At 50.5% G+C, this 25,424-nt stretch overlaps 1 protein-coding gene across 3 annotated transcripts in view; it reads right to left on the minus strand.

The window, feature by feature from the left end:
- The window catches only part of AGO2 (argonaute RISC catalytic component 2), a 1,138,923-nt gene that overhangs the window by 41,002 nt on the left and 1,072,497 nt on the right, over nt 1–25,424 (minus strand). For all 3 annotated transcript variants that reach the window (XM_069621684.1, XM_069621685.1, XM_069621683.1), the window contains one exon: nt 20,364–20,563. In XM_069621684.1, coding sequence (XP_069477785.1) covers nt 20,364–20,563 — 200 coding nt within the window. The remainder of the gene's footprint in view (nt 1–20,363; nt 20,564–25,424) is intronic.

The raw sequence follows: 25,424 nt of genomic DNA on the forward strand, positions 1-25,424 counted from the left end.
GCCCGACTTCCATCAAAGGTACGACCCGGGATCGGGAAGGGGTCCAGGGCGGGAATCAAGCAACCAGGGCTGAGTGGCGTCCCTGTAGATACCAGGTGAGCGTAACAGAACACAAAGCCTCTATAACATAATCCAGGCTCAGTTACATGCCGAAGTCCGAAGTCCATTCAGCCAGGCAAGAGACTAATGCCCTACGGAGGGATTTAATCGTAACCAAGGATCACACCTAAGATATCAGTAGACAGTTACTATAATCACAGGCTGGACAATCTCCATTACCTGGAAATAACCCACCGGCACAAGCACCCTCATTACCCACTGCCCCAGTATAGATTACACTACCCGGAGAAGTTCCCTTAGCACCACCGGAATGGTTCTCAGGTAACCCCAGGAAGTATGCTGCATTCATGAATCAATGTCGTCTTCATTTCCTCTGCAGACCGGGTGCGTTCCCCAACAATCAGGCACAGGTAGCCTTTGTTCTGTCATACCTGAGCGGCAGTCCAGCAGACTGGTCGGTGCCGCTTGTGAGCCATGATGATCCATTACTACATGACTTTGGGGAATTCCAAAGGGAAATGGAAAAGCTCTTTGCTCGTCATAACCAAGAACAAGCCATAGACAATGAACTCTTGTCTCTCCGGCAGGTGAATCAAGATTTATTAACATAAATTGCAACCTTCAATAGGTTAGTTGCTGAAACTATGTGGCCTGAAGACAAAAGAACCACATGGTTTCACTGAGGCCTCCGAGGGGAATCGAAGGACGTTCGGGGCCAGGTGGTTGATCAACCTAGAGACTGTAGTGAATTCATCAACCTGGTTGTGCAACTAGATCACCGATTACAAGACCAGAAGGTAGATCGGTCTAGGTCGGACACTTGGGCCGTGTATGTGCGGACTAAGGATACTGCTCCACGCATGTCTGAGAACACCGCAGGACCCATGCAAATCACAGGCATACGACCACCGTTAACAGCAGAAAGGAACAGGAGAAGGCAACAGCAGTTATGTTTGTACTGCGGAAAACCGGGGCACTTCCAAAAAGACTGTCCAGTAAAACCTCCAAAGAGAACCGTAGAAGCCACAGAAAGGGATGAGAGTAAGGAGTCGGAAAACTACCCAGCTCAACAAACAGAGGTCAGTTTGTCGAGTGAGAAGAAAGAGCCACCGACCTCACACTTTGCAATAGCAGTGATCCTAATCAATCATCAACAACCGTCTAGGATGCACGCCGCGGAGCAGTTGGGAACTATATTGATCAAGAACTGGCAGCAGAGATAGGGCTTCCCTTCTGTTTCAAGCCGAACACAGAAGAGGTAATCACTGTGGATGGGAAAGAAATTGCTCCGGGCCAGTACCCCAATGTACAGTAGGAGTAATCCTATTGTGCCAGGATGGACAGCAGGAATCCATTTCCTTTGATCTTATCAAGGCACCTCAGTTCCGGCTAATATTAGGGATGCCATGGTTAGTTGCTCATAATCCCCGGATAGATTTGCGTACAAGAAAACTGACCTTCCCCGATGTCTACACTCCCACCTGTTATTACCATGAAGAGAAATCCAGTTTCAACATCCCTAGGAGTTCTAGAACAGCCGCATCAACACTCGGCGCAACTAGTACTCTCCCGAAAGAATACCAAGACTTGCAGGACGTGTTCCAGAAGGAGCAAGCTAACACTACCACCGCACAAGCCCTAGGACTGTCAGATTGACCTCATACCTGGTGCGCAAATCCCTTGTGGCAGAATCAATGCACTCTCAGAACCAGAAAACCAGCATTTAAAATCCTATCTGGACCAGTACTTGGCAAACAGGTTTATCTGCCCATCTTAATCACCGGCGGCCAGTCCCCTATTCTTCGTACCAAAGGAGGAAGAGGACTTGAGGACCTGCATCGATTATTGCGCGTTAAACCGGATCACCGTAAAGAATCGTTACCCCCTGCCACTCATTCCCAAAATGCTGGACCAAGTCAAGGATGCCCAGATTTATACCACGCTATACCTCAGAGAAGCGTACCACCTAGTCAGAGTTAAAAAAGGAGATGAATGGAAAACAGCTTTCCGTACCAAATATGGGTTGAGTACCAGGTAATGCCTTTTGGGCTCTGCAGCGCCCCCGTGGCATTCCAATACTTCATGAACGATTCCCCGAGGGAGTTGATTGATGTTTGCGCCCTGGTCTACATACATGACATCCTAGTGTATTCATCCTCGAGACAAGACCATGTCAAGCACGTCCACTCAGTTCTCACCAAACTCCGCCAACACAGACTATATGCAAACCTTGGAAAAAAAATGCTTTTTTCACATAACTGAGGTGGAAATCCTTAGTTTCATCCTCACTCCGAAAGGCATCAGAATGGATGTACACAAAGTGGATGCCATTCTTAAGTGGCCTTCTCCAACTTCGTTAAAAGGGGTCCAGAGCATGCTGGGCTTTGCGAACTTCTACCGTCGGTTCATCCCAGACTTCTCCCAGATTGTGCATCAGATTACGTTACTCCTACGAAAAAACCAATAAGAAATTCATGTGGAAAGAAGATGCCGAAAGAGCCTTTCAAGAGTTTAAGAGAAGATTCACTTCCGCTCCGATCTTACAACACCCTTGTCCAGACCTCCCTTACATTGTGGAAACCGATGCCTCCAGCAGTGCTACGGGGGCTGTTCTTTCTCAAAAGGACCCTGAAACCAGCCAGTTACACCCCGTGGCGTTCTTGTCGCAAACATTTTCACCTCCTGAACTTAATTATGCCATCACCGACAAGGAGCTTCTAGCTATTAAATCTGCTTTGAAAGCATGGCGACATTATCTCTTGGGGGCCAAACATAAATGCTGTTCTATGGCTCAAATCAACATCCGATTATCCACCAGCCATCACCCCCAAACGGATGGCCAAACAGAAAGGACCAATCAGACTCTCGAACAATACTTGCGGTGCATGCTACATCAGGTAGAAGTGACTTGGAGAGATTTATTATGGATAGCAGAATATGCTTACAACAACTCATTGCATTCCATACTGGACAAACCCTGTTCTACACCCTCTACGGCAGACACCCACGTACTTCCGAACTAGACATTCCTCCCAGTTTGGAAATGCCAGCAGTAAAAACTTTTCATACAACTATCTCTCAGGCCTTTAAAAAGGCAACTGAGCATCTAATCCAAGCCAAGCACAAGCAAAAGAAATTTGCTGACCAACATCGAAAAAAGGCCCCCCCCCCCCGACTATCAAGTAGGAGACAAGGTTTAGCTAGCAGCAACATACATACCAATAAAAGGAACCCAGACTTTTTTTTCCGTCAAATCCATCATCAACCCAGCAGCTGTCAAGCTAGCACTACCAGCCAATATTCCAATTCACCCGGTGTTCCACGTCTCACTTCTGAAACCGGTACAACCCGGTACACGGGTTATGACACCACCAGAACCCGTAATAGTCGATGGGGAACCAGAGTTCGAGGTAAAGGAAATCCTGGATTCCAAATTTACCAGGTCCAAACTATATTACTTAGTCGATTGGTAGGGTTATGGCCCTCAAGACAGATCCTTGGAACCCAGCGAGAATATTCACGCACCACGTTTGATTAAGGCATTTCATCATAACTTTCCAGCCAAACCAGGACCAGGCAGAAGAACCACCTTGGGAGGATCCTGGGGGGGGGGGTTTGGAATGGAGGTGAGGGGAGTGCTGTCACGACCCTTGACCCGAACTCCCACTGCCGTGTCCACATGCCAGGTGGGATCAGGATTCGGGGTTCCACTGGGACCTCAGGAGCCTTGCACAGCCAAACATCCTTGAAGGGACTACTTTTCTTTGGGGCCTGCAGCCAACATGGAGGCACCCACACAGTCTAGTTCCTAGAACCAGACTGTGCAGTACAGTGTTTTGGGGTGTGGTGGCCACGGACTACTTTACCTGGACTACTTTTCTAGAAGACTATTTAAAACCACACCCAAGCTACAGGACATGCTTCGCATTATTCTGCAGCCAGCAGCGTGATGCTCACCGTGTCCAGATACCAGTGATTATCGAAACAACGGACCTGCAGAGGGGACAAAGAACATCTTTATTAGACTCTTACTTACCTTCGTAGTCCATCCCGCGACTGCCCGACGCTCGTCCGTGCTTCTGCTGCTCGCGGTCATCCATCCAGCCATCAGCATCTTCGAGACACTGTGAACGCACCGGAACGAAACAACCTGAAGGGAGAGAGAGAAAGACAACGCTAGAACAGGTTACTCACGGCGTAAGCCACAATCACCACGAGAACCTCACCTGGTTGGGCACCTCTAGGCTGGCATAGTTCCGGAACACCTCGCACACCAGAGAAGACCATTGTGACCTGAAAAGGAAGAAAGAGTACAGGTTAGCAAGTAAAGGACAAAACAGCGCCGCACTTAGCGTGTTACCTACCAAATCGTAGTGCGCTTTTTGCGCCCTGCATTCCGGCAGGAGCTCAATCCAAGCAGCATGACACATGACAGCCGAACCTCCGCTCACCTAAGGGGGTAAAGAAGGAACAAGTTACTTACCTGTAACTGTTGTTCTCCAGCATGGGTCTGGCATGGATTCACATGCTCATGAATATTCCCCGTTGTCAGGCTGGGAATCCTCGGTAAAGAAAAATCAGTGTCAGTTTCGTTTCTGATCTGTCTTTCGTAGTAGTAACCAATCACTGATCTCTGCGTCATACTGACCACAGCCAATGACTGCCATCTCCCTAAGCCCCGCCTCTGGCAGCCATCTTCAGATTTGGTAGCACGTGAAGTGGCAGTATGACCAAGTGAACAGCTGCAGAGGGGTAGGCGGGAGGGTTTGCATGTGAATCCATGCCAGACCCATGCTGGAGAACAACAGTTACAGGTAAGTAACTTGTTCCTTCTCCAGCATGTGGTCTGGCATGGTTTCACATGCTCATGAATAAAAGAATACATAGCAGTACACATATGCACAACCACGGGAGGTGGCAAAGGCTCAACATTAAGCATTACATCCAAAACTCAAAATTTAGCAATTCTTACCTCCTCACCAGGCTCACCTTAGGCGAACAGGTTGCACAGCACTGCTTGGCCGACCCTGGACTCCTCCCTTGAATCCCGGTCGACGCAGTAGAATTTCGTGAAGGTGTGCGTCGACCTCCACGTAGCAGCCCTGCAGATGTCCAGCAAGGGCACACCAGATAGGAACGCCGTGGTAGCTGCGATCGCTCTGGTGGAATGGGCTCTCGGACGGCCAGGCAGCGGTCGGTTTGCCAACCGATGACAGTACATGATACAGCCGGAGAGCCATCTGGAAATGGAAGCCTTCGAGAGAGCCTTCCCCTGATTAACAGGTCCAAAGTTCACAAAAAGTTGTGACGTCTTCCGAAAACTCTTCGTGCGGTCCACGTAGAACTTCAGCGCTCTAGCCACATCCAGCGAGTGCAAAGTCCTTTCAGCCGGCGACGAAGGCGACGGGAAGAAAACGGGCAACACCAAGGGTTCGTTGAGGTGGAAGACCGACGGCACCTTGGGCATGAAGGAGGGGTGCGTCCTGAGCACTACCCTCGTGTCGTGAAAAGTCAAGTACGGGGGCTTGCAGGAAAGGGCCTGGATCTCTCCCACCCGTCGGGCGGAGGTGATGGCCACAAGAAACGCTGTTTTCCACGACAAGAACTTCAACGGAGCTGAGTGCAGAGGCTCGAACGGAGGTCCCATGAGCTTGGTCAGCACCACGTTGAGCTCCCACGCCGGGACCGGAGACTTCACCGGCAGGAACGATCTGAACAATCCCTTCATGAATTCTTTCACCAGACGATGAGACCACAAAGACGTCCGTCCCGTGGTTCTGGTGTATCGGGAGATCGCAGCAAGATGAATCTTGATGGAAGCGTGCGCCAGTCCAGCCTTGGCCAGCAGGTACGGCAGTACTTGAGGAGCCGTAATCCGTAGAGGGTTAATCTTCTGTGCGTGGCACCAGACAGAGAACCTCTTCCATTTGTGTCTGTAGCATTTAAGAGTTGAGGACGCCCTGGCCTTTGCAAGAACCTCTCTGCAGTCGGCCGGTATGTCGAAACTTCCAAACTCTAACGCTGCTCAGCGACTTCGGGTCATGATGGAGGATGGCGCCTCCTTCCCTGGAGAGAAGATCCGCGTCCACTGGCAGCTTGATTGACGGGGACGCTGACAAGTCCAGAATGTCCGGGAACCATATCTGCCTCGGCCACGCAGGTGCGATGAAGATCATCCTGCACCGTGACCTCTTGAGCTGGTTGATGAGCCGGCGCCGCGGCAATGGAGGGAACGCATATAGGAACAGGCCCTCCCAGGGGAACGAGAAAGCATCGCCCATGCTCCTCGGCTGTGGAAACCTGCTGGCGAACCTCCGGCACTTGGAGTTCGTCGCTGTTGCGAACAGATCAATCTGGGGTGTGCCCCACCGTCGGAAGAGGCGGTCCACTAGATCCTGTCGTAGTTCCCACTCGTGGCACGAGCGCAGCTCTCTGCTGAGCGAGTCGGCGATGGTGTTTTTTATTCCTGCCAGATGAAACGGCACCAGAAACATCCCTTGGGCGACGGCCCAATGCCACAGATCCTGCGCCTCCTTGGACAGGGCTGGGGATCTGGTTCCGCCCTGCTTCCTGATGTAGAACATGGTGATGGTGTTGTCGGTGAAGATCCGCACCACCTTGCGCTTGAGGGACGGAAGAAAGGACCTGAGGGCCCAAAACACTGCACAGAGTTCCAGGATGTTGATATGGAGGGACTTCTCTGTCGGCAGCCAAAGGCCCCTCGCGTGCAGATTTTCGGTGTGCGCTCCCCACCCTTCCAGGGAGGCATCCGTGGTCACTGTCTTATGGCGGCTCGGGCCCTGGAAGTCCATGCCCGCCGTCAGATGCGCGCGGGTGCCCTACCACCGGATCGCTCGTCGGAAGCTCTCGTCGAGTGTGATCCTGTCCTCGAAGCTGCCCGCCGTCTGGATCCAGCGAGCGTCCAGGAACTCCTGTAACGGGCGCATCCGAAGACTGCACAGGCGGATGAGATAAATGCAAGAAGACATCATTTCGAGGAGGGATTTGATGGACCACACCCTGGCCGCGTCCGCAACCAGCATCTGCTGCACCTTGCCCAAGATGGCCCTCGTCCTTTCCTCCGATGGAGGCCAAAAGCGCCACTGTGTCGAGCTTCGCTCCCAGAAACAGTGCGTCTTGCGCGGGCACCAGATGGGACTTGGCGCAGTTTATAGAGAATCCCAGGTCCTGAGTAGTTGGACGGTCCTCACTGTGTGCTTCACGGCGAGCTCCTTCGTCTTTGCTCGGATGAGCCAGTCGTCCAGGTAGGGGTAGACGTGGATCCCCTCCAGGCGCAGCCGCGCCGCGACCGGTGCGAGGCACTTGGTGAACACCCTGGGCGCCGACCTCAATCCGAAGGGAAGGGCTCTGAACTGGAAGTGACGCCTTTGGACCACGAATCTGAGAAACTTTCGGTGTCCCTTTAGGATGGGGATATGGAAGTAGGCATCCTCCAAATACAACAGGAAATCGCCCTCCTCCAGCTGACCCAGGACGTGCTGGAGGGTGACCATCAGGAACTTCTGTGCCTTGATGAATTTGTTCAGTCGTCGTAGGTCCAGGATGGGACGCCATCCTTCGGTCTTCTTCACGAGGAAGTATCTTGAGTAAACTCCGGAGCCCCGAAGCCTATTTGGGAGTAGCTCGATGGCGCCTTTCTTGAGCATCGCCTTTACCTCCAAGAGAAGTTGAGGGACGTGATGTTCCTTCCTGGCCACGGGGGGGACGCGCGGGCACTTCTTTAGAAACTCGAGCGCGTGACCCTGGGTCAGGGCCTCCAGCACCCAACGGTCAGTGGAGATGGACTCCCACACGCTGACAAAGTTCGCCAGCCGGCCTCCCACCGGGATGCTTCGGTGGGGGCCCGACCCCACGGCCGGTTCAGTCCTGCTTCGACAAGGCTTTACCGCCTTGCCCTCCCTGGCGACGGTGGGGTCCGCCCGACTTGCCTCGTCCCCTGTAGGCTTCCTGTGACGACGAACGGGCCGCTTGACGGTAGGTGGCATATCTGCCGCCGGAACCTTTAGAGGCACCCTGCTTGCCTCTGGCACTCCGAAAGGGCGGCCGCCGTTGCTGGAGAACACCAAGAGCCCGGGCCGTCTCCGTGTCTGTCTTGATGGCTTGTAGGGAATCGTCCACTGTTTTCCCAAACAGGTTGCCCCCGTCGAATGGCATGTCCAAAACTCTGGTCTGCACGTCCTGCCGGAAGTCCGTTGCCTTGAGCCATCCACGCTGTCTAAGGCACACACCGTTGCCCAACTGGCGAAAACCAGTGTCAGCGATGTCCGTCGCTATCGTAATGGCGTGGTCCGACGCCACTTCTCCTTCCTGCAAGATCTCTAGGACCTCCGCCCTCTTGTCATCCGGTAGGAAGTCCAGCAGGGGGGCGATCTTGTACCACAACTCCCTGTTGTAGCGGGCTACGATGGCTAAGGCGTTGGCAGCCTTAATCATCGTCGCTGCCGATGAGATGACTCTGCGTCCCATCGTGTCCAATTTCTTTCCCTTGCCGTCCGGTGGGGAGGTTGACGTAGAGGCCGAAACCCCCTCCGCTTTCTTCCTGGCCGCTGCGGAGAAGACAGAGTCCTGGGTCGGCTGTGCCCGAAGGCACAAGAGGGCCGCGTCCGGGACCCGGTACTTCTTCTCGTACCGATCCCTTCTCGCAGGCGTTGTGGATGGGTTCTTGAGGAGGGCGAGACCCTCATCCCAGATATCGTCCAGTAGAGGTACAGCGAGGACCGTCTTCCTCTTGGTCTCGCGCCGCTGATAAAGGAAACCTTCCTTCTTCTGTTCCGGGCAGAGCTGGAAAAGCTCGGATGCCCTGGCGATCATGGCATGAAACGAGCCAATCTCGTCGGGCGGGGAAGCCCGGGGAGGAGGCGACGACGGAAGATCTTTGTCGTAAACCTAGTCGTCTGTACCCGTCGCGGCCGTGTCCGTCCCGTATCATCCCCACGGGTCATAGACAGGGACGGGTCGTGGAGGAGGGCTGAGCAGGGCGCGATGGTTGAAAAGGAGGTGGAGGGCTCCCAGAAGGGCCTGGCTCCGGGTCCCCCGTCGGGAGCGGTTCCTCCGTTGGTGGTAACGGCAATCTCGTCCTTATTTCCGAGCATAAAGACTGTATAGCCAACAAAATGGCCACCGAGTTGTCTTGCGGCACTGGTTGAGGGGATTCCGACAGGCGGTCAGGAGCCTCGTCGGCACCCTCGACGTTCTCGTCGTCTCCTACGTCGGGATCCCACCCGACGGGCTGGTCTTCTTCCGCGCCAATGCCGTGGCTTAAGACTTCGATCAGCTCCTCTTCAGAGGTTGAGGCCGAATCCACGACGACCTGCCCCCCCTTTTTCTTCTCTGTCGGAGGTTTCACGGGGGTCCTGTCGATGGGCTTGAAAGAGGACTCCCTCTCCGCGGTGGCAGGGAGACTCTGAGCCCCAAAGTCGCCTCCACTGGTGTAGCCTCCAAAGGCTGAGCCAGGGCCGCCGCGACTGTCTCGATAGAGGCCTTGGCAGGGTGGATCAAGGCTTTCACCACCTTAGGTGCGCTCACCGCCTTCTCCTTGGGGGGAGGGTCACCGCCTCGCTCCCCCTCCGATGAGGCCTTCGAGCTCGACCTGGGTCTCTCCAGGAGCTTCGCCGGGTGCTCGGCCTTCCTCTTACCCGAGCCAGAGCGTTGGCTCGTGGTTGATGGCGCCGGGGAGGATGCGCCCTGCCTGGCAACCGTAGAGCCCGACCGTTCGGCGCTGCCGGTGCCAGCGGACTCACAGTGCTTGGCCTTCTGTTGGGCCCCCGTCGCTGGGGCGCCCTCAAAGGTCTTAGAAGACCGCTCGGACTTCTTCTTCTCGCTTGACGGACTCTTCCCTTCCAGCCAGTTGGCGAGACGCAGATGGCGGTCCTTCATGGTCCGCTCCGACATATTTCCGCAAAACGCACAGTCCTTCTCCACGTGAGTCTTGTCCTCATGCAGGCAGTAGAGGCAAAGAGAGTGTTCATCCTCCTTAAAGACATTCTGAAGCTGGCATCCAGGGCAGACCCTGAACAGCTTTCCGGGCGTCGAGCTTCCCTTCTCCTGGGCCATGTCCGAGAGGGGCCTGAGAAACTTCTGGAGTCCTCCAAAAGCGTGGCTCGACGGAATCGTCACCCTTGAGGGGCATAGAGGAATCCGACACGGGTCCCCGTTGATCGGATAAAGAAACGGTGGAGCTTGAGACTCTTTTGACCGAAAAAAGAGAGAATTTTCCTATGAAAAAGCGCAAAAACGCACTACAGCTCGAGAGCAATAGCACGAGGATCCCAACACATGAACGTGCGGTAAAAATCTGAAGATGGCTGCCAGAGGCGGGGCTTAGGGAGATGGCAGTCATTGGCTGTGGTCAGTATGACACAGCGATCAGTGATTGGTTACTACTACGAAAGACAGATCAGAAACGAAACTGATACTGATTTTTCTTTACCGAGGATTCCCAGCCTGACGACGGGGAATATTTATGAGCATGTGAATCCATGCCAGACCCCATGCTGGAGAAAATACATTAACCACAAAGAAAGGAAGGCAAGGACAGTAACATATAAAGACTGCTGCAATAAAACCTACCTTTAAAGACACTTGAATGGGATCGCACCAGTGAAGTAACTCGGTCGCTCAAGCCCGCAGAAGACTACGCACCCCTGCAAAGAAGGCAGGACGGAGAGCACGCCAGATATCATAACAAGGTGAGGAGAGGGCCATCGGGTCGAACCCAGGGCAGGTGGGAGGAGACTGTACCTGATCTTATACCCAGTCCTCCTGTGCTTTCAGGCTCGACTTCCATCGACGGTACCACCTGGGACTGGGAAGGGGTCTAGGGTGAGTATCAAGCAACCAGGGCTGAGTGGCATCCCCGTGGATACCAGGCGAGCGTAACAGATACCCAATAGACGTTGGTACTAGGCCGATGTCACTACTCGGGTGAGGAAGTGATTAGTGGCCCTCTTGATGGCAGTAATCTTGTCCTCCGTGGGGAAAACTCTTTCAGAGCACGTATCCCAGATGAGTACCAGGAAGGTCAGACTCTGCGTAGGCTGCAGCTGAGACTTCTTGAGGTTGATCGTAAACCCCAGGTCATGGAGTGTAATTGCGGAGGAAGTGAGGATAATCGCCTCCGGAGATCTCGCCCCGATGACCCAGTCATCCAGGTAAGGGTACATGTGGTGGCCCTGAGGAGGGCTGACACTGCATTCATGATCCTGGTAAATACCCTGGGGGCGGAGTTGAGGTCAAGGGGTAGCACCTTGTATTGGAAATGGCAGCCCATGATCCTGAAGCGCAGGAAGGAGCGATGTGGTTGCCAAATCGGGACGTGTAGATAAGAGTCCTACAGATCCGGGGAGCACAAGCAGTCTCCCTTGTCTAGTGTCTCTGCAATGAGTGCTGGCGTAACCATCTTGAATCTTTGAAGCAGGTGGGAGAGGTTGAAGGTGGAGAGGTTCAACACAACTCAGGCCAGCCTAGTTCTCCTTTTGTTTGGTAAAAATCCTGGAGTAGAAGCCCAATCCGCTCTAAGCGCTGAATTTCCGCCAACAGAGTTGCCGTCCCAATCTGTGGGCGTGGAGGTTAGGAGGGAGGGTCCAGTAGGTGGTACCCCGAGGATACTACAGAGAGGATCCAGGGGTACGAAAATTTCTGGTGATAAAATTACACGTGAACGGCAAGCCTGCTCCCCACCGGAGACACATGGACCAGAAGGGACAGGTCATGCTTTCTTTCCCTCCGAGGCTGCTGCGGAGAAGGGAGGACCGGAAAAAGCCCTTGCCCCTCCCTCTTTGTTGTTTGCGCCGGTGCTGACACCGAGAGCGGTCAGGCTGCCTCGACATCCGTTCCTGAAAGCCCTGGAACACGCCAAGCACCCGCCACTTGTCGGAGCATTGCTGCGACTGGGTGTACGCCTTGGGCATAGACTTTGTTAGGATAAAGACTTCGCAGTTTGCAAGTTCTTTTTTATTCAATTCCTCATCTGTGGTAGATTTAAAGAGGTCACTACCCTTGAAAGGAAGGTCCAATATGCGTTCCTTGATGTCGGGGTTAAATTTTGTAGCCCGAAGTCAAGCAGTCCTTATGTCCATAGCGATGCATATGGCCCGGCCAGACATGGGCGTAGGGCATTGTGGGGGGAAAAGGGGGGACAAACCCACCCAACAATTTTAAGTGGGGGGGTGCAATGGTATTCATCTCCCCCCAGAATATGCGTTTGTTGTGTCATGCACAGTGCAGTGCACTGTGTTTCTGCACAGCACTGTTTGTGTGTGATGTGTCTAGCCCTGGTCACCCCATGTTGGTCTGCAACACTTGGCAGGGGAGAATCAGTGGCCTACCCTAGGCTGGTCTAGTAGTATAAATAGCGAGGTCAGTCCCTGAAACCTCCCTCGCTATTTATAGTGTGTGTGCACGGCTGTACATCTATTATTTTGCACGACTAATAGTTGGTCATTGAACTGTAAAATAAAGAGCACTCTGAAAGTTACCCAGGCAAAACTAAATGTCACATGTACCCACTAGTATGTCACTCGTCCTTAAGACGGTAAAGCCCCAGAAGAGATCATTTGAAACGTAGCTCAGTTAGTTAATGCTCCAAATGCAGATTGTGCATGGGTATATGCAACACCTGTGTTCAGCACCTACCTTAATCTTCCGGTGAGTGAATGCATTCAGCTTCCGATGCAACACTCAGAGTTTTCCAGGTCAATTGGTTCAGAGAAAGTGGTGGAAAACACTTATTGTTGCTTTTTCTAATTTGCCAGATTTTCGTGCATTTTCTGGGCGGAGTTCGGGAGCCGAGTGGACACACCAGGACCCCTGTATTTCCCGCTCCACCAGACAAATGCGGCCTTACTGCCAGCATGGATTCTCATGCTGGAAATAAGGAAAGGGATTCCTCTGGGATCTGCTTGGAAATTTAACCTGGTAAAAGCGGGGAACCCATTGTCCATTACGCCAGCAATCGCTAATTGCACAAGGTATTGTGCAATCTTCCAGAGTGGGAAAGCAAGGGGATTTCGCCCACCTTTCACGCTAAAATCTTCTATTTTGTGGCGAAAAAGTAAGAAATTGCGCCAATGGAAATGGTCCAATCCATGCAGTTTACTTTGCGCCTTAACGCTTGGAGGTTTTGCGTGATGCTACACATGTAATAAATAAATACATTTAACACGACTCCAGATAAATGGCAATTCGTGATCAGAATGAGCATGGCATGTCGCTGGTAAGAGGGTGTCCTGTGCTTCTTGAGTGCGTTGGCAAATGTCCTTGATTGCCATCTCGCATTAAACCGGTGCTTAAACCCATCTGTGTGGCTTGCTCAATAATAAGTCGACAGAGGTATTTGAAATGGCCAATTTCGCTCTTTGGGTGACAATGTGCCACTTTCTCTGCGGAGTGAACTGTGCCCACCCTGAGGAAGAAGTGTGAAAACCCCACAAGGGCACCGTGCCCTGCTCTTTGTGTACGTCTTCCCCACAGGGTGACATTTGCAGACTCAGACATGGGTACGTTTCAGGTGGCAAGCCTGTATCCTAGTTGATGTGTCAAAGGATTCCAGACTTCTGAGGCTGATAACATTAGTAGCATTGAGTTACATGCCACCTGACGGGTATGTGTGAAAAAGTTGCAAAGCAGAGCTGTTAGTGGGCTAAAGCAGGAGGCAATGCCTGCCCACCCTCAAAGGGTACGTACAACCAAAAGTAATAGCCCCGCCCCCCCCCCCCATCATCATGGCTGTAGGGGCCAGGATCCCAACCAGGGCAAAAATGCCCTCCAATCATCCATGCTCACGAGCAGGGTATCCCTCGTGCTCCAGGAACCCTTTTGAGCAACCTCTGCTTTCCAGGAGATACGAACGTTATTTAAAGCCAGAAGTCTAAAAGGTAATCGCTTAATTGTAGCTGGAAATTGGCTCCAGACGTGATCAAAATGTCTTAACCAAGTGTGACTTCGACTTCATTTATAAGCAATGTGTATTCTCACGTTTCTTTATCCACTGAATTACTCTTCGAAACAAAGGCAAGAGTTGTGTCTCTTGTGTAGGCATTATGAAGGCAGTTGCCAGCCTCTGGTATAATATGCCCATGTTCTTTCAATATTGGCTAGCTATTGCCCTCTTATGGCCAGGTAGAGCCATTGTGGCAGTGAATGGCAAATGTCTTTCCCCTGTAGACATGCCATTGCTGTGTTAGGGAGAATATGTTGAGTGATCAAGCAAGGAGGTACGTATTAAGCAAGCAGTGAGACAAGGGAGAGGCAAATAAAGGCGAGAGGGGCTCTTTGAATAGTGTAACAGGGCAGAGTACCCATGCTCCGCCGACTTAGTAACATATGATTGAAGCAAATCGATCAGGCTTTGCAGCAAAAGTTAAACGAGAAAGGAACAGAGTCCAGCTCTGCATTCAGAATAACAAAGGCAAAGAAAGGCTAGGCTCTAAAGCCAGCATGAGATGGAATAAGAGGGACCAGACTCCTCGTGAGAGGCTGCCCTGGCCTTCGCAGGAGCGCTAGAGGGGCAGCCCACAAAACAGGCTGCCCCTCTGGCCAACCCCCTGAATCAACATACACCCCACATAGTAGGCATCCCCTGGGTGCGACACATCCGGCCGTGGATCTGGAGAGTGCTTATAAGGGGGTGGGCTTGCAATCGCTCATCCTCCTTGTTTGCTGCACCACCACACCCCCTGAGGACAGTCAAAGCAGCAACATCGCACACCTGGTCCCTCTACACCCATAACAGGGCTTACTCATAGGTACAAGCAAGATAAGATATCCTCTTTCTTTGAAACCCCCATCCTTCCATTCCAAGAGAGAGACACGTCTCCTTGCCCCACACAAAAAAGTAGCAACTTGCAGTTGGTAAAAAAGGCTGCAACTCCTTTATTTGGCAGGAGTCCACTTACATGTGATCTGCCTCTTAATGAGTTGGCGTCCTAGATGTGGCCCACTGAAAGTAATTGTTATTTCCTCTCTCTTACCATGAGCTCAGTCAGAAATGCAACATATAACGGCGTGTTCTTTGCTGCTGCATCCTTTACTTTTCTTCCGTTTTTTTTTCTCTTGTTTTATACAGTGATATTTGTAATTTAATAAGTACTGCTATTTCAATTTTGTGAAAAGTTGAGTTGACTAAAACACAAAAAACATTTTAAAAAGCAAAGTCCCCGAGGTGTCCCCTGCTCCCCCCCCCCAGATTTTACGTGTCTCGTAGGCCCCCACAGCCACAGGTATCGATGTGGGCCACGGTAGACTCCATGATGTCCTGCGCTACCAGCCTGGCTTCTACTAGACCGGCCTTGAAGAGTGCTTGGCTCTGCACCAGAAGTTCTGGAAGGAAGTCTATTTACCGCCCAAGCCTTTGGTTAACGGGTGCCAGCATGGCATCCGCATTGGACTGACGCAGGTGCAGCGAGGCGTTAGAGTACAGCTTCTTCCCATACGCCTCCAAGATCTTCTCCGCCTTGCCTAGCAGCGCCGAGGACGAGGTGGCTGAGGACGTCTGAGGCTTAGAGTAGAGTGACAGCACAGCTATTACCGAAGAGTGTGTTGAGGGTGTGCTGAGAGCAAGAGTGGATCCCCCTCCATTAACATAAAGTTGGCATTGAGGCGCCTATTGGCAGTTTGGGCCAAGTGTGGCTTCAGCCACCCCTTCTTGGCCAAGGCAACAACATCTTTCTTCATCGGGATATCAGTTCCGGTAGGGGGTCGTAGGGTGAGGACTTTCTGCCAAGACCCCATCCTCGGCTGCTCTACCCCCTGGTTGAGGAAGGGCTAAATATTCTGCCAAACCTGCAAGCTGTTCGTGGAAGGCTTTGCTGATGAAGGTGTGTCAGGGTCTTCCTCCTTGTCTGTGTCCACCCGGGTGTCCAACTGGTCCGGAGCGGGTGGAGGAGTGCTAGGCGCTCTGGAGACCAGAGATGGAGGCTGGCGTGGTATGGCATGTACTGTGGGAGGCAGGGGAGCCTGAATCAAAGGAGGCAGCAGAGGTTGTGCTGGGGCCTTTGGCGCCGGAGCTACAGGAGGAATTACTATGGGTGCCGGTAGAGTGACTGGAGGGAGCAAGTCCCTAACTGCATCCCGCAGGATGGCCCCCATCTGAGGGGTTTGCATCAGCGCCAGGAACCTTTCAAAGAACCTGTCTTCGGAGGCTGAAGAGGTGGCAGGTGATATTGGCAGAGTGGCTGGGGGCTGCTAGGGCCGGAGCGCACTCTGTCTCGGTTGCAGGGGGGAACCTGTCCTGTGCTGCTGATGGATAAACTGTAGGCCACGTACCTGGTGGACACCAGTCCCACCTTGAAACTCGTTCTCCCACTTGCTCCATTCCTAGGAGTGGCATCGGACGAGCCGCACCAGAATGCTGTCTGGTGCGGCGGCCATTTTGTTAAGCTGCATGCTAAAGGGGTGGTGCATGGCTCCCTGGGACTGGCCTCCTCCAAGGCGGTGGAGCAAGAGACCTACCCTGCACCTCAGGCACCTCAGGCCGGGGCCTGGAAGGCGTATTGCCCTCTGCAGTATCGCCGGTAGAACTGTGTGCAGGTGCCCTCGTGACATGAGGCCGGTTCTAGGGCATTGCCCCTTGGGTGTACACCCGGAAAAAGAACCTTACAGTCCCTCAGCAATGCTTCCGGAAGGATCCACTGACCCCCCCTCGGCCGTGGGGCTGGTAGCTGGACTAGCCTCGGTATGTGTGCTGATGTGAGAACCAGAGAGGTTCCTCCCGCTCGGGTGGTTCCTGTCAGGTTTCATGGGGCTAGTGTCAGGTTTCATGGAGTTGTGGTTTAATTAGGTGAGTGAGTATGTGATGAACATGATTTATGGTTTGGGCCTTAACCTTGAAGTTCAGAGTGTGGAGAGCTTCCCAAGCCAAAATGGAGATTCCAAATAAGATCGGCGATTGGTCAGGAGTAATAGAAGGGCATTGTCAGAACATTCTAAATTGCCTTTCATTGTCAGCAGTCCAGCAGGAAGGTCATATACGAGAGGCTATGGTAATTTTGAAAACTTTGGTAAGGCCTCTAATCTTTGAAAGAAGAACTGAGAATCAGGAGAGAGTCAGAGGAACCATGAAGTCATTCCAGAGAAGTAATCTATCTACAAAAGAAAGAAGCAAGCTAAGTGACTTGAGACACATTTACTAACTTTAGTTAGGTAAAGTTTCCTGTTATTCATTCCTCCTTATTTGAAAAAACTGTCTAGTTAATCTTTTCTAATTTAAAGACAGTAACATTATTTGAACTGCCGGTTATTTTAGAGTTACTTTAAGTTCTGTGCTTCAAACCAGGAAAGCATGTATATCTACAGTAATGTTTGAACTGTGAAGCCTTCTGTTTTTTATGCAACCAGTGAATGTGTGGATACTTGATAAATCCGTATGCTGCAGGCATTTCGTTTTTGAAGTTAAATATTTTGAAGACAACTTAGTCTTCATATTAAAAGGCGCAGTGAGCAGAACATTTCGCACTGTCTGCGCAAATGACAGTGTTTTAATTGAAAGATTAAACTTAGCGCGCGTTCGTATTACCGGCCGTGCATGCATGTGCAGTTACTTTATCCGCGTGAGTGGCTTGCATCATCATCTGCGTGTGCAGCTCGCGTCACCATCCGTGTGTGCTGCTCGCGTCACCATCCGCGTTAGCAGCTCGTGTCATCATCTGTGTGTGTAGAGCGTGTCATCATCCGCGTGAGCGGCTCGCGTCTTCATCCGCGTGTGTGACTCTCGTAATCTTTCGCGTGTGTGTAATCTTCCCGAGTAAGGAACGAACATTTTCTCCTTCCCGCATGAGCAGTTCGAGAATATTTTAATTGAGACACTATTTTCCTTCGCGCATAGCCGGTTCAAATTTATTTTTATTGAGACCGTTTACATCGCGTATGGGCGGCTTGCTTGTGCTTGTATTTATTAAAACACTATTTATCTTAGTGCGGGTGCAACACAAGTTTACATACCGTTAAAGTGAAAAGAGAAATTGTTTGCTTCACTCATATGCAATTCTGAATCCAATTGAAAAGTTTGGATAACTTAATATGGATTAGTTTACATGAAACTTTACAGTTAACTTTATAAAAAGCAATGGTGAAGAAGATATAGTGAAAAACGAATTTTAAAAAGGAACTCAAATTGTTCATGGCAAAGTTTATAGACTGCAACCAAGGAACTTAATCTGTTTCTGGCAGTTCCTGCAGCCATCATCATCTAAGGAGTTCTGCATGTAAATACTTCTCTAGGCTCTAGTAGAGAAGGACCAGGTATGGTGTTTGTTATACTTTCTTTGATGAAGTTTATGGGAGAACACACCTGAATTGAAGGTTAGTGATTATTAAATGTTATCCAACTTTTCCCTCTTAGGTAAAATGGCAAAACATATCAAGCAGACGCAGACCTGGTGTTTTTATTATTTTATCCCATGTTCCCCTTTTCCCTTAAGGGTGCTGTCAACTTAACTGTTTGTAATATCAGTTGAGAAGGAAGCATCCTTGGGGGATTATGGGGGCTCAGCAGCTTCCGCGGACCAACAATTAATTAATTGGACATCAAGCCTGACGGTTCCTTGGGAAGGAGTCGCCCTTATAGGGTGCGATGGGCAACAGTGGCCCTCCTTTGGGCATCGATCTATGTCTGACAAAGTCCTTTAAGTCCTCTGGAGGTGACCTTTTGAAGAGTTCCCTCCACCTAGCTACCCTGTTCTTCAGTTTGTCGCACGCAGTACAACCTTCCCAGCTGTGGTCGGGGCCAAGACAGCGGCAGCAAAGAGCGTGGGGGTCAGATGTAGGAAAGAGCCCCTCGCAGGCTGGACACCTGCTGAAACCGACATGCGCCAGGGAGGAGTGTGGCGCCGGAGGACCAAGTACCCGATTCACAAAAAGAAGACACGAAGATAGAAGTATACGGGAAAGAGCGTGTGGTATTACATGGCCGAAGCCAAACCCAGCAGTGCTGATGAAATCGACGCGGAAAAGGGGACTGAGGTGTGGCGCCGGTAGGTGGAGTCAGGGTTGCGCATGCTCCCACTGCCACACCCACATGCGCCTCTACAGTTAAAGGGGAAGAAGGTTTTTCTGGTGAAAAAGGTTCCGTCTCCTATCCCTAGGAAGGGACGCCCATACAGTAAGGAGAAAATGGGGCGGGACATAAGAGTACAACAGTTATAGATAAGTAATTATGAAAATCCTACCCAAGACTCCTCTGCAATCTCTCAGCATTTTACAGAAAGGGGCGTTTGGCTGTCCAACTGGGACAGCCAAACCCCCCTGTGGGAGCTGGACCTATTCAGGCACTCTGCAGGGATACCTATGGGTTCCAGTCAAAGGAACGAACGAACGCACGCACGCACGCACGCACGCACACACACACACACACACACACACACACACACACACACGCACGCACACGCACGCGCACGCGCACACACACACACGCACACACACACACACACACACGCGCGCACACCTCCCTCTCCCAGAATGGTAGAAGGGCTTAGGAAGAACAACCATGCTAGTACTGACGGAAAAAAAGGGAGACCCCCAAGTTGGTACTTGGGTGCCCCTATTGTGCTCTACCAAGGATATGGACTTAGCCTGCAGCACAAAAAATATGCAATAGTTGGTAGAACACGTTCATTGCCACCGGCCATAACTAGGTGTTCGTCTTTGTGTCTAAAAAGTCACAGGAGCAGAGAGAAGGGGGGGGGGGGAATACTAGGTATCCCTTTGGTACACCACTGAAGGTGGTGTGCGCCAATCTCTCAGACTATAGAGTTTTGGGGGAGACACTAACTATCTCTGTATACTATAACTGTAGTTACTTAAGGATACTGAAAAAGGGTCCCCAGAAACACTGCCTCTAAGAGCTGTGTGATGCAGTAGTAAAAACACAGATGCAGAGCAGACAGACTCCATAGTACAGGTAGAAAACAAAGAATAAAGTTCAGAAAGAAACAGCCCACAAGAATGAATGAGAGGAAAAAGGCTGCACTCATTCAGGATTGAAAGAAAAGGGTCCTAAAGTCCAGCAAAAGTTCTTCTGGGGGTCTCACTAGGAGAGGCGATGAAGCATAACAATTATACATCTCCCTAACCGACAGCAGTGAAGCAAATGTGTGAATACCAAAACGATAGGGACATTGTAGCTGGGGCTTATCTGTGGAAAAAATCCTCAATATTCCTTCCAATAGGGTTTAGGAGGCATGCTGAACTACTTCTGTGTGGCTTACAGCTAAACCGTTGCAGGAGAACATTATGAGAGAGAAACATTAATTGAAATGTCATGCTGCACATCTGGAGATGTAACTCACCTGTCATGCTCTTTGTCCACTAAATGATACCTTGCTCGAAAGGCAACCAAGTGAGCATAGTATGCTGGTGCTGGTATTGAAACAGAACGAGTACAGCGCACATATGTATGACACAGCTGGTAAGTGAGTATTTGCAACTCATCTGAAGAGAAACGATTGTCATCCCAGAGGACATGGTAGTGAGAAGGTCTGCTTGTTCCCTAACAGAAGGGGGGGGAAAAAAGGTAAATATTATTAAAATGAAACCAGGCTCCCACGATGGGGGGAGCTAAAAGAAAACCAAAACAAACCTGTAACAGCAGCCTTGACATTTCCCTAATCATAAACCAATTAAACAAAGTTACCAAAAATTAAGTCAGACTATCATGGAAGCAGTTTTTAATTTCACACATTAAAGATACAGATACAGATGACCAGATCGCAAAGGTATGTTTTGTGCGGGCTACTTCTCTACCTAGATTTGCCCAACAACCATACTTTTTCAGAAACCTTGGTGCAGCTTTTCGTTCTACTTCCTCATTCTAGTAGAAGGATAAAGGAATGTGTGCCAATTCAAGATCGGTTCAAATCTTTGAAAAATCAGTTGATGCCGTCTTCGCTCAGCAGCACCAAAATACCTCCTAGAAATTAGTTTGGTCAAAAATACATTGTTAGGGGGGGCCGGTTGCTAACCGAGTCCCCTACATATTTTTTTCTTCACTTTTTTCGATGTTTGCTGTTAGAAAACCTTCTACTCAAGTCCCCCCTGCACCTGCAACCCCTTATTGGTGTGGGGCCAACAGTAGCCGATGTGGCTCCTTCAGCTTTTTGTCCCATGGAGAGATTTCTCACCCAGGAAGAAGTGCTGGGAAGATGATTGGATATATCTACCTACTTTATTTTACTATACTATACTATCAACATCGTGTAGCATTTTTTTTCCAACTTTATTTATTCAAACACCATCATTTTCAAATACTGTTAAGGCCAAAGACTTGAATAATTTGAACACGTAGCATTTGCTAAGGCCACATCTTAACCATTGGTGTTACAGTTTTTAGGTGTAGATTTGCACATTAGCTTAACTTCAACTATAATTGTTCAACAACCTTTCCCCTTTCCCTCTCCCGGTTCCCCGATGGCACGGATCGGTCCATCTGTTTTCCGAAGGAATTGTTGTGTTCTAGCTATTTAGCTTCCGCATGGAAGCAGAGTTTCTGATCTTGGCTTGTCAGTGCACAGTTTTGGATCGCTCTTAGCAGGTTTGGCCTGAAAAGGTATGCTTCTCTGTCTGACAGTCGAAAAAGGGGTCGCAGATTACCCAAAAGAACAAGTTACTTCTTACCTGGTAACGTTCTTTCAAATGGGATGTTCCTCCGACGTATTCCTTATCTTTAATAATTTGTCTCCAGCTTGTTGGCCTCGGAAAAAGTTCTCTCAGTAGAGGGCGCTGCGCATCGACGTCCGTCAAGTTGGTGTCCCTCGACAGCCACCGTATCGGTGCCGACGTCACCATGCCAATAAATAGCCACGCGCAGCGTCCGTTGCTCAGTTCCGTTTTGTAGCATAAGATAAGTCATGCATGAATTGGTTATTGACCTTGAAGGAGCGTAAGCTGCAACCACAAGGGAAGTATTACTGCGGGGATGGATAGGAGGGGCGATAAGGAATACGTTGGAGGAACATCCCATCGAAAGAACGTTACCAGGTAAGATGTAACAACTACTTCGAAGGGATTGTGTCCTCCGACGTATTTCTTATCTTTGATAGACTCCCATAGCAGTGGTGTGTAATTAGAGGTGGGAGTAAAAACGCCTTTAGGAATGAACAGCATGTAATACTGCTTTGCCAAACCTAGTCTCTTGACTAGAGGAGGAATCCAGGTTGTAAAATCTTGTGAAGGTGCGTGTGGACGACCATGTGGCAGCCGCACATACGTCTCGAACCGGAACCCCTCTTTGGAGGGCCGAAGAGGCTGCGATACCCCTGGTTGAATGAGCCCTAAGATTTTGAGGAGGCCCTTCTCTGCTAGTTTGTAACATTCCAGAATGGCCAAAATAATCCATCTGGAAATGGTCTGTTTTGTCAACGGTAGTCCCAATTTGTGCCTTGAGTAACCTACGAACAGTTGGTCTGCTTGCCTAATCCTAGCAAGTCTGCTGATGTAAAAGCTTAAAGCCCGCCTTGGGTCCAGCCTGTGTAGCCTTTCTTCCTCTTTCCCCAGATGGGGAGGAGGATAGAATGGAGGTAAGGTAATTTTCTGAGTGATGTGGAATTCAGAAACCACCTTTGGGAGGAAATTAGGCTTCACCAGTAGGACAACTTTGTCTTTATGAAAAATTGTATGAGGGGGTTTACAAGATAGAGCTTGTAATTCGCTCACCCTTCTAGCAGATGTTAGTGCCACTAATAAGACAGTTTTAAGGGTGAGAAATCGTAGCGAACAAGAGTGGAGTGGTTCGAAAGGAGTACCCATCAGGAAATGTAAGACTAAATTTAAGTCCCATAAGGGAACTTGGAATGGTCTTGGAGGATAGACATTAGTTAATCCCTTTAGAAATTGTATTACTAAGGATAATTTGAAATACGATTGCTCCTCTGCAGTGCGCTTGAAGATCGATAGCGCTGCGAGATAGCCCTTGATTGTGCCAACTTGAAGGCCTGAATTTGCCAAATAGAGTAGAAAGGATAACACCATTGGTGTACCACATGAAAAGGGGTCGATATTCTCTTTTCTACACCAGCTGCAAAATTTGTTCCAACGGCAGAGGTATAAAGACTTTGTTGCTGGCCTTCTGGCCGAAAGCAACACCTACATGACGTCATCAGGGAGGTCCCAATCCTTGTATCTTAACCTTTCAGAAACCAATCGTGAAGGTTGAGGGTTCTGATGTCTGGATGGAGAACCTGACCTCCCTTCTGTGAGAGAAGATTCTCCTTGAGTGGAAGGCGAATTGGATGGCAGATGGACATGTCCAGAAGGTCCAGGTACCACGTTCTCCTGGCCCAGTCTGGGGCAATTAGGATCATGGTCCTCCGGAATCTTCTCAACCTCCTGATCATTTGAGGAATGACAGGGACTGGTGGAAACGCGTACAGAAGTGGAAACTCCCAGTCCACTACGAAGGTGTCCCCTAGAGCTCCTCTCGGGGGAAATTCCCTTGAACAAAACAGATCGCACTTCCTGTTGGTACTGGTGGCGAACAGATCCATTTGAGGGTTTCCCAAAGGGCGAAGATCTCCTGAAGGACTTCCTGAGCTAGTTCCCACTTGTGGGAGACTGTGCCCTGCCTGCGCAAAGCGTCTGCCGTCAGGTTCTTCTCTCCGGTGAGGTGAACTGCTGATTGAGATTCCTTCTTGAATTGCCCAAAACCAGAGCTGCATTGCCTCTCTGCACAATGGCAGTGATCCCACGCCTCCTCTCATGTTGAGATAGTGCATGGCCACTGTGTTGTCCGACATTTTTTCCCTGTACTGATGGCAGGAAAGCTTTCAGCGCTAGGCTGATCGCTCTCAGCTCCAATAGGTTGATGTGTAGTCTGGACTCCGATGGAGACTAACGACCGCTGATGGTCAAGTCGTTGGCATGGGCTCCCCACCCCGTGAGTGAGGCATCCGTGACTACTGTTATCTCCGGCCATGGTTGGCAAAACAGTTCTCCTTTCAAAATGTTCTCTAGATAAGCCCACCATTGAAGGTCTCGGGCTACCTCGTCCGTAATCCGAAGGAGATCTGTCATTTTTCCTGAGAACTGCGACCACTGGGTTCTTAATGCCTACTGGAGAGATCTCATTCTCAGGCGAGCCTCTGGCACAAGGAAGATGCAGGATGCCATGAGTCCTAGCAACCTCAAAAAGTCTAAGGCTGGGAGATGTTGGGCATTTTTAAACTCGGTGACCATCTGCAGAATATTTTGAGCCCTCACCTCTGGTGGCGAGGCTTTTCCCAGAGAAGTGTCCAGGACCGGTCCGATGAACTGGAGTCTCTGTGATGGTATCATCTGTGACTTCTTTAAATTGAGGGAGAAGCCCAGTTTGTGAAGGAAGTGGCAGACATAATCTAGCTGGATCTGAGCTTGTTCCGAAGATACAGTCCAGATCAGCCAATCGTCCAGGTAGGGGTAGACGTGAATCCCTCCCCTCCTTAGACTTGCCGCCACTACCGACATTAACTTGGTGAAGACCCTCAGGGCGGAGGTCAGCCCAAATGGGAGAACCCGAAACTGATAATGAGAGCCGCCAATTGCGAACCTCAGGTATTTCCTGTGTTTGAGATGGATTGGCACATGGAAATAAGCATCCTCGAGGTCCAGAGATACCTGCCAGTCCTGGAGCTGGAGTGCCTGAAGGATCAGAGAGTGTTACCATCTTGAACTTGCCCTTCCTGAGGAACTTGTTCAATTCTCGTAAGTCCAAGATAGGTCTCAGTCCTCCGTCTTTCTTCGGTATGAGAAAGTAGGGGGGGTACCAGCCCTTGTTCCTCTCCGCTACAGGTACCGGTTCTATGGCACCTTTCTCTAGCAGGTCTACAATTTCCTGCAAGAGGAGCGGATCTGGAACTTTCAGAGAGCTGTTCCCCGGTGGATGACAGGGATGCGTAGGAAAGGCAGGCAGTAACCTTAGGCAACTGTCTCCAATGCCCAAGCATCTGACGTAATAGCCTGCCATTCCGTCAGATGTTGAGTTAACCTGCCCCCTACTGGTGTCTTGTGAGGAGAGTCCCCAGAGCGGTTTGGAGGCGGCTGATGCAGATGCAAGGGTAAAGAGGCACCTGCTGCGGCTTTTGTATTTTTAACCCGTCCACCTCGGGTGAATTTTTTCGGACCCCTTTGAACCGGCTGTCCTCTGCCTCTTCCGAATGCGGAATAGAAGCGAAAGGACTTACCTCTCCAAGAGGTTGCCGAGGGGTGATATGGTGTCTGATGGATTGCAGCTCCCAGGGATTTTGCTGCTGCCTTTGATGTTTGAAGCTTTTCTTAACTGTCATCCGCCTTCTTACCAAACAAAGAAGAGCCGTCAAAGGGCATATTCAAGAGACTGCTTTGTACATCTGGAGTAAAACCAGACTTTCGCAACCAAGCAA

The sequence above is a fragment of the Ambystoma mexicanum genome, chromosome 5q (assembly GCF_040938575.1).
Source record: "Ambystoma mexicanum isolate Mex_15411 chromosome 5q, UKY_AmexF1_1, whole genome shotgun sequence".
In the NCBI taxonomy this organism is placed as follows: Eukaryota; Metazoa; Chordata; class Amphibia; order Caudata; family Ambystomatidae; genus Ambystoma; species Ambystoma mexicanum.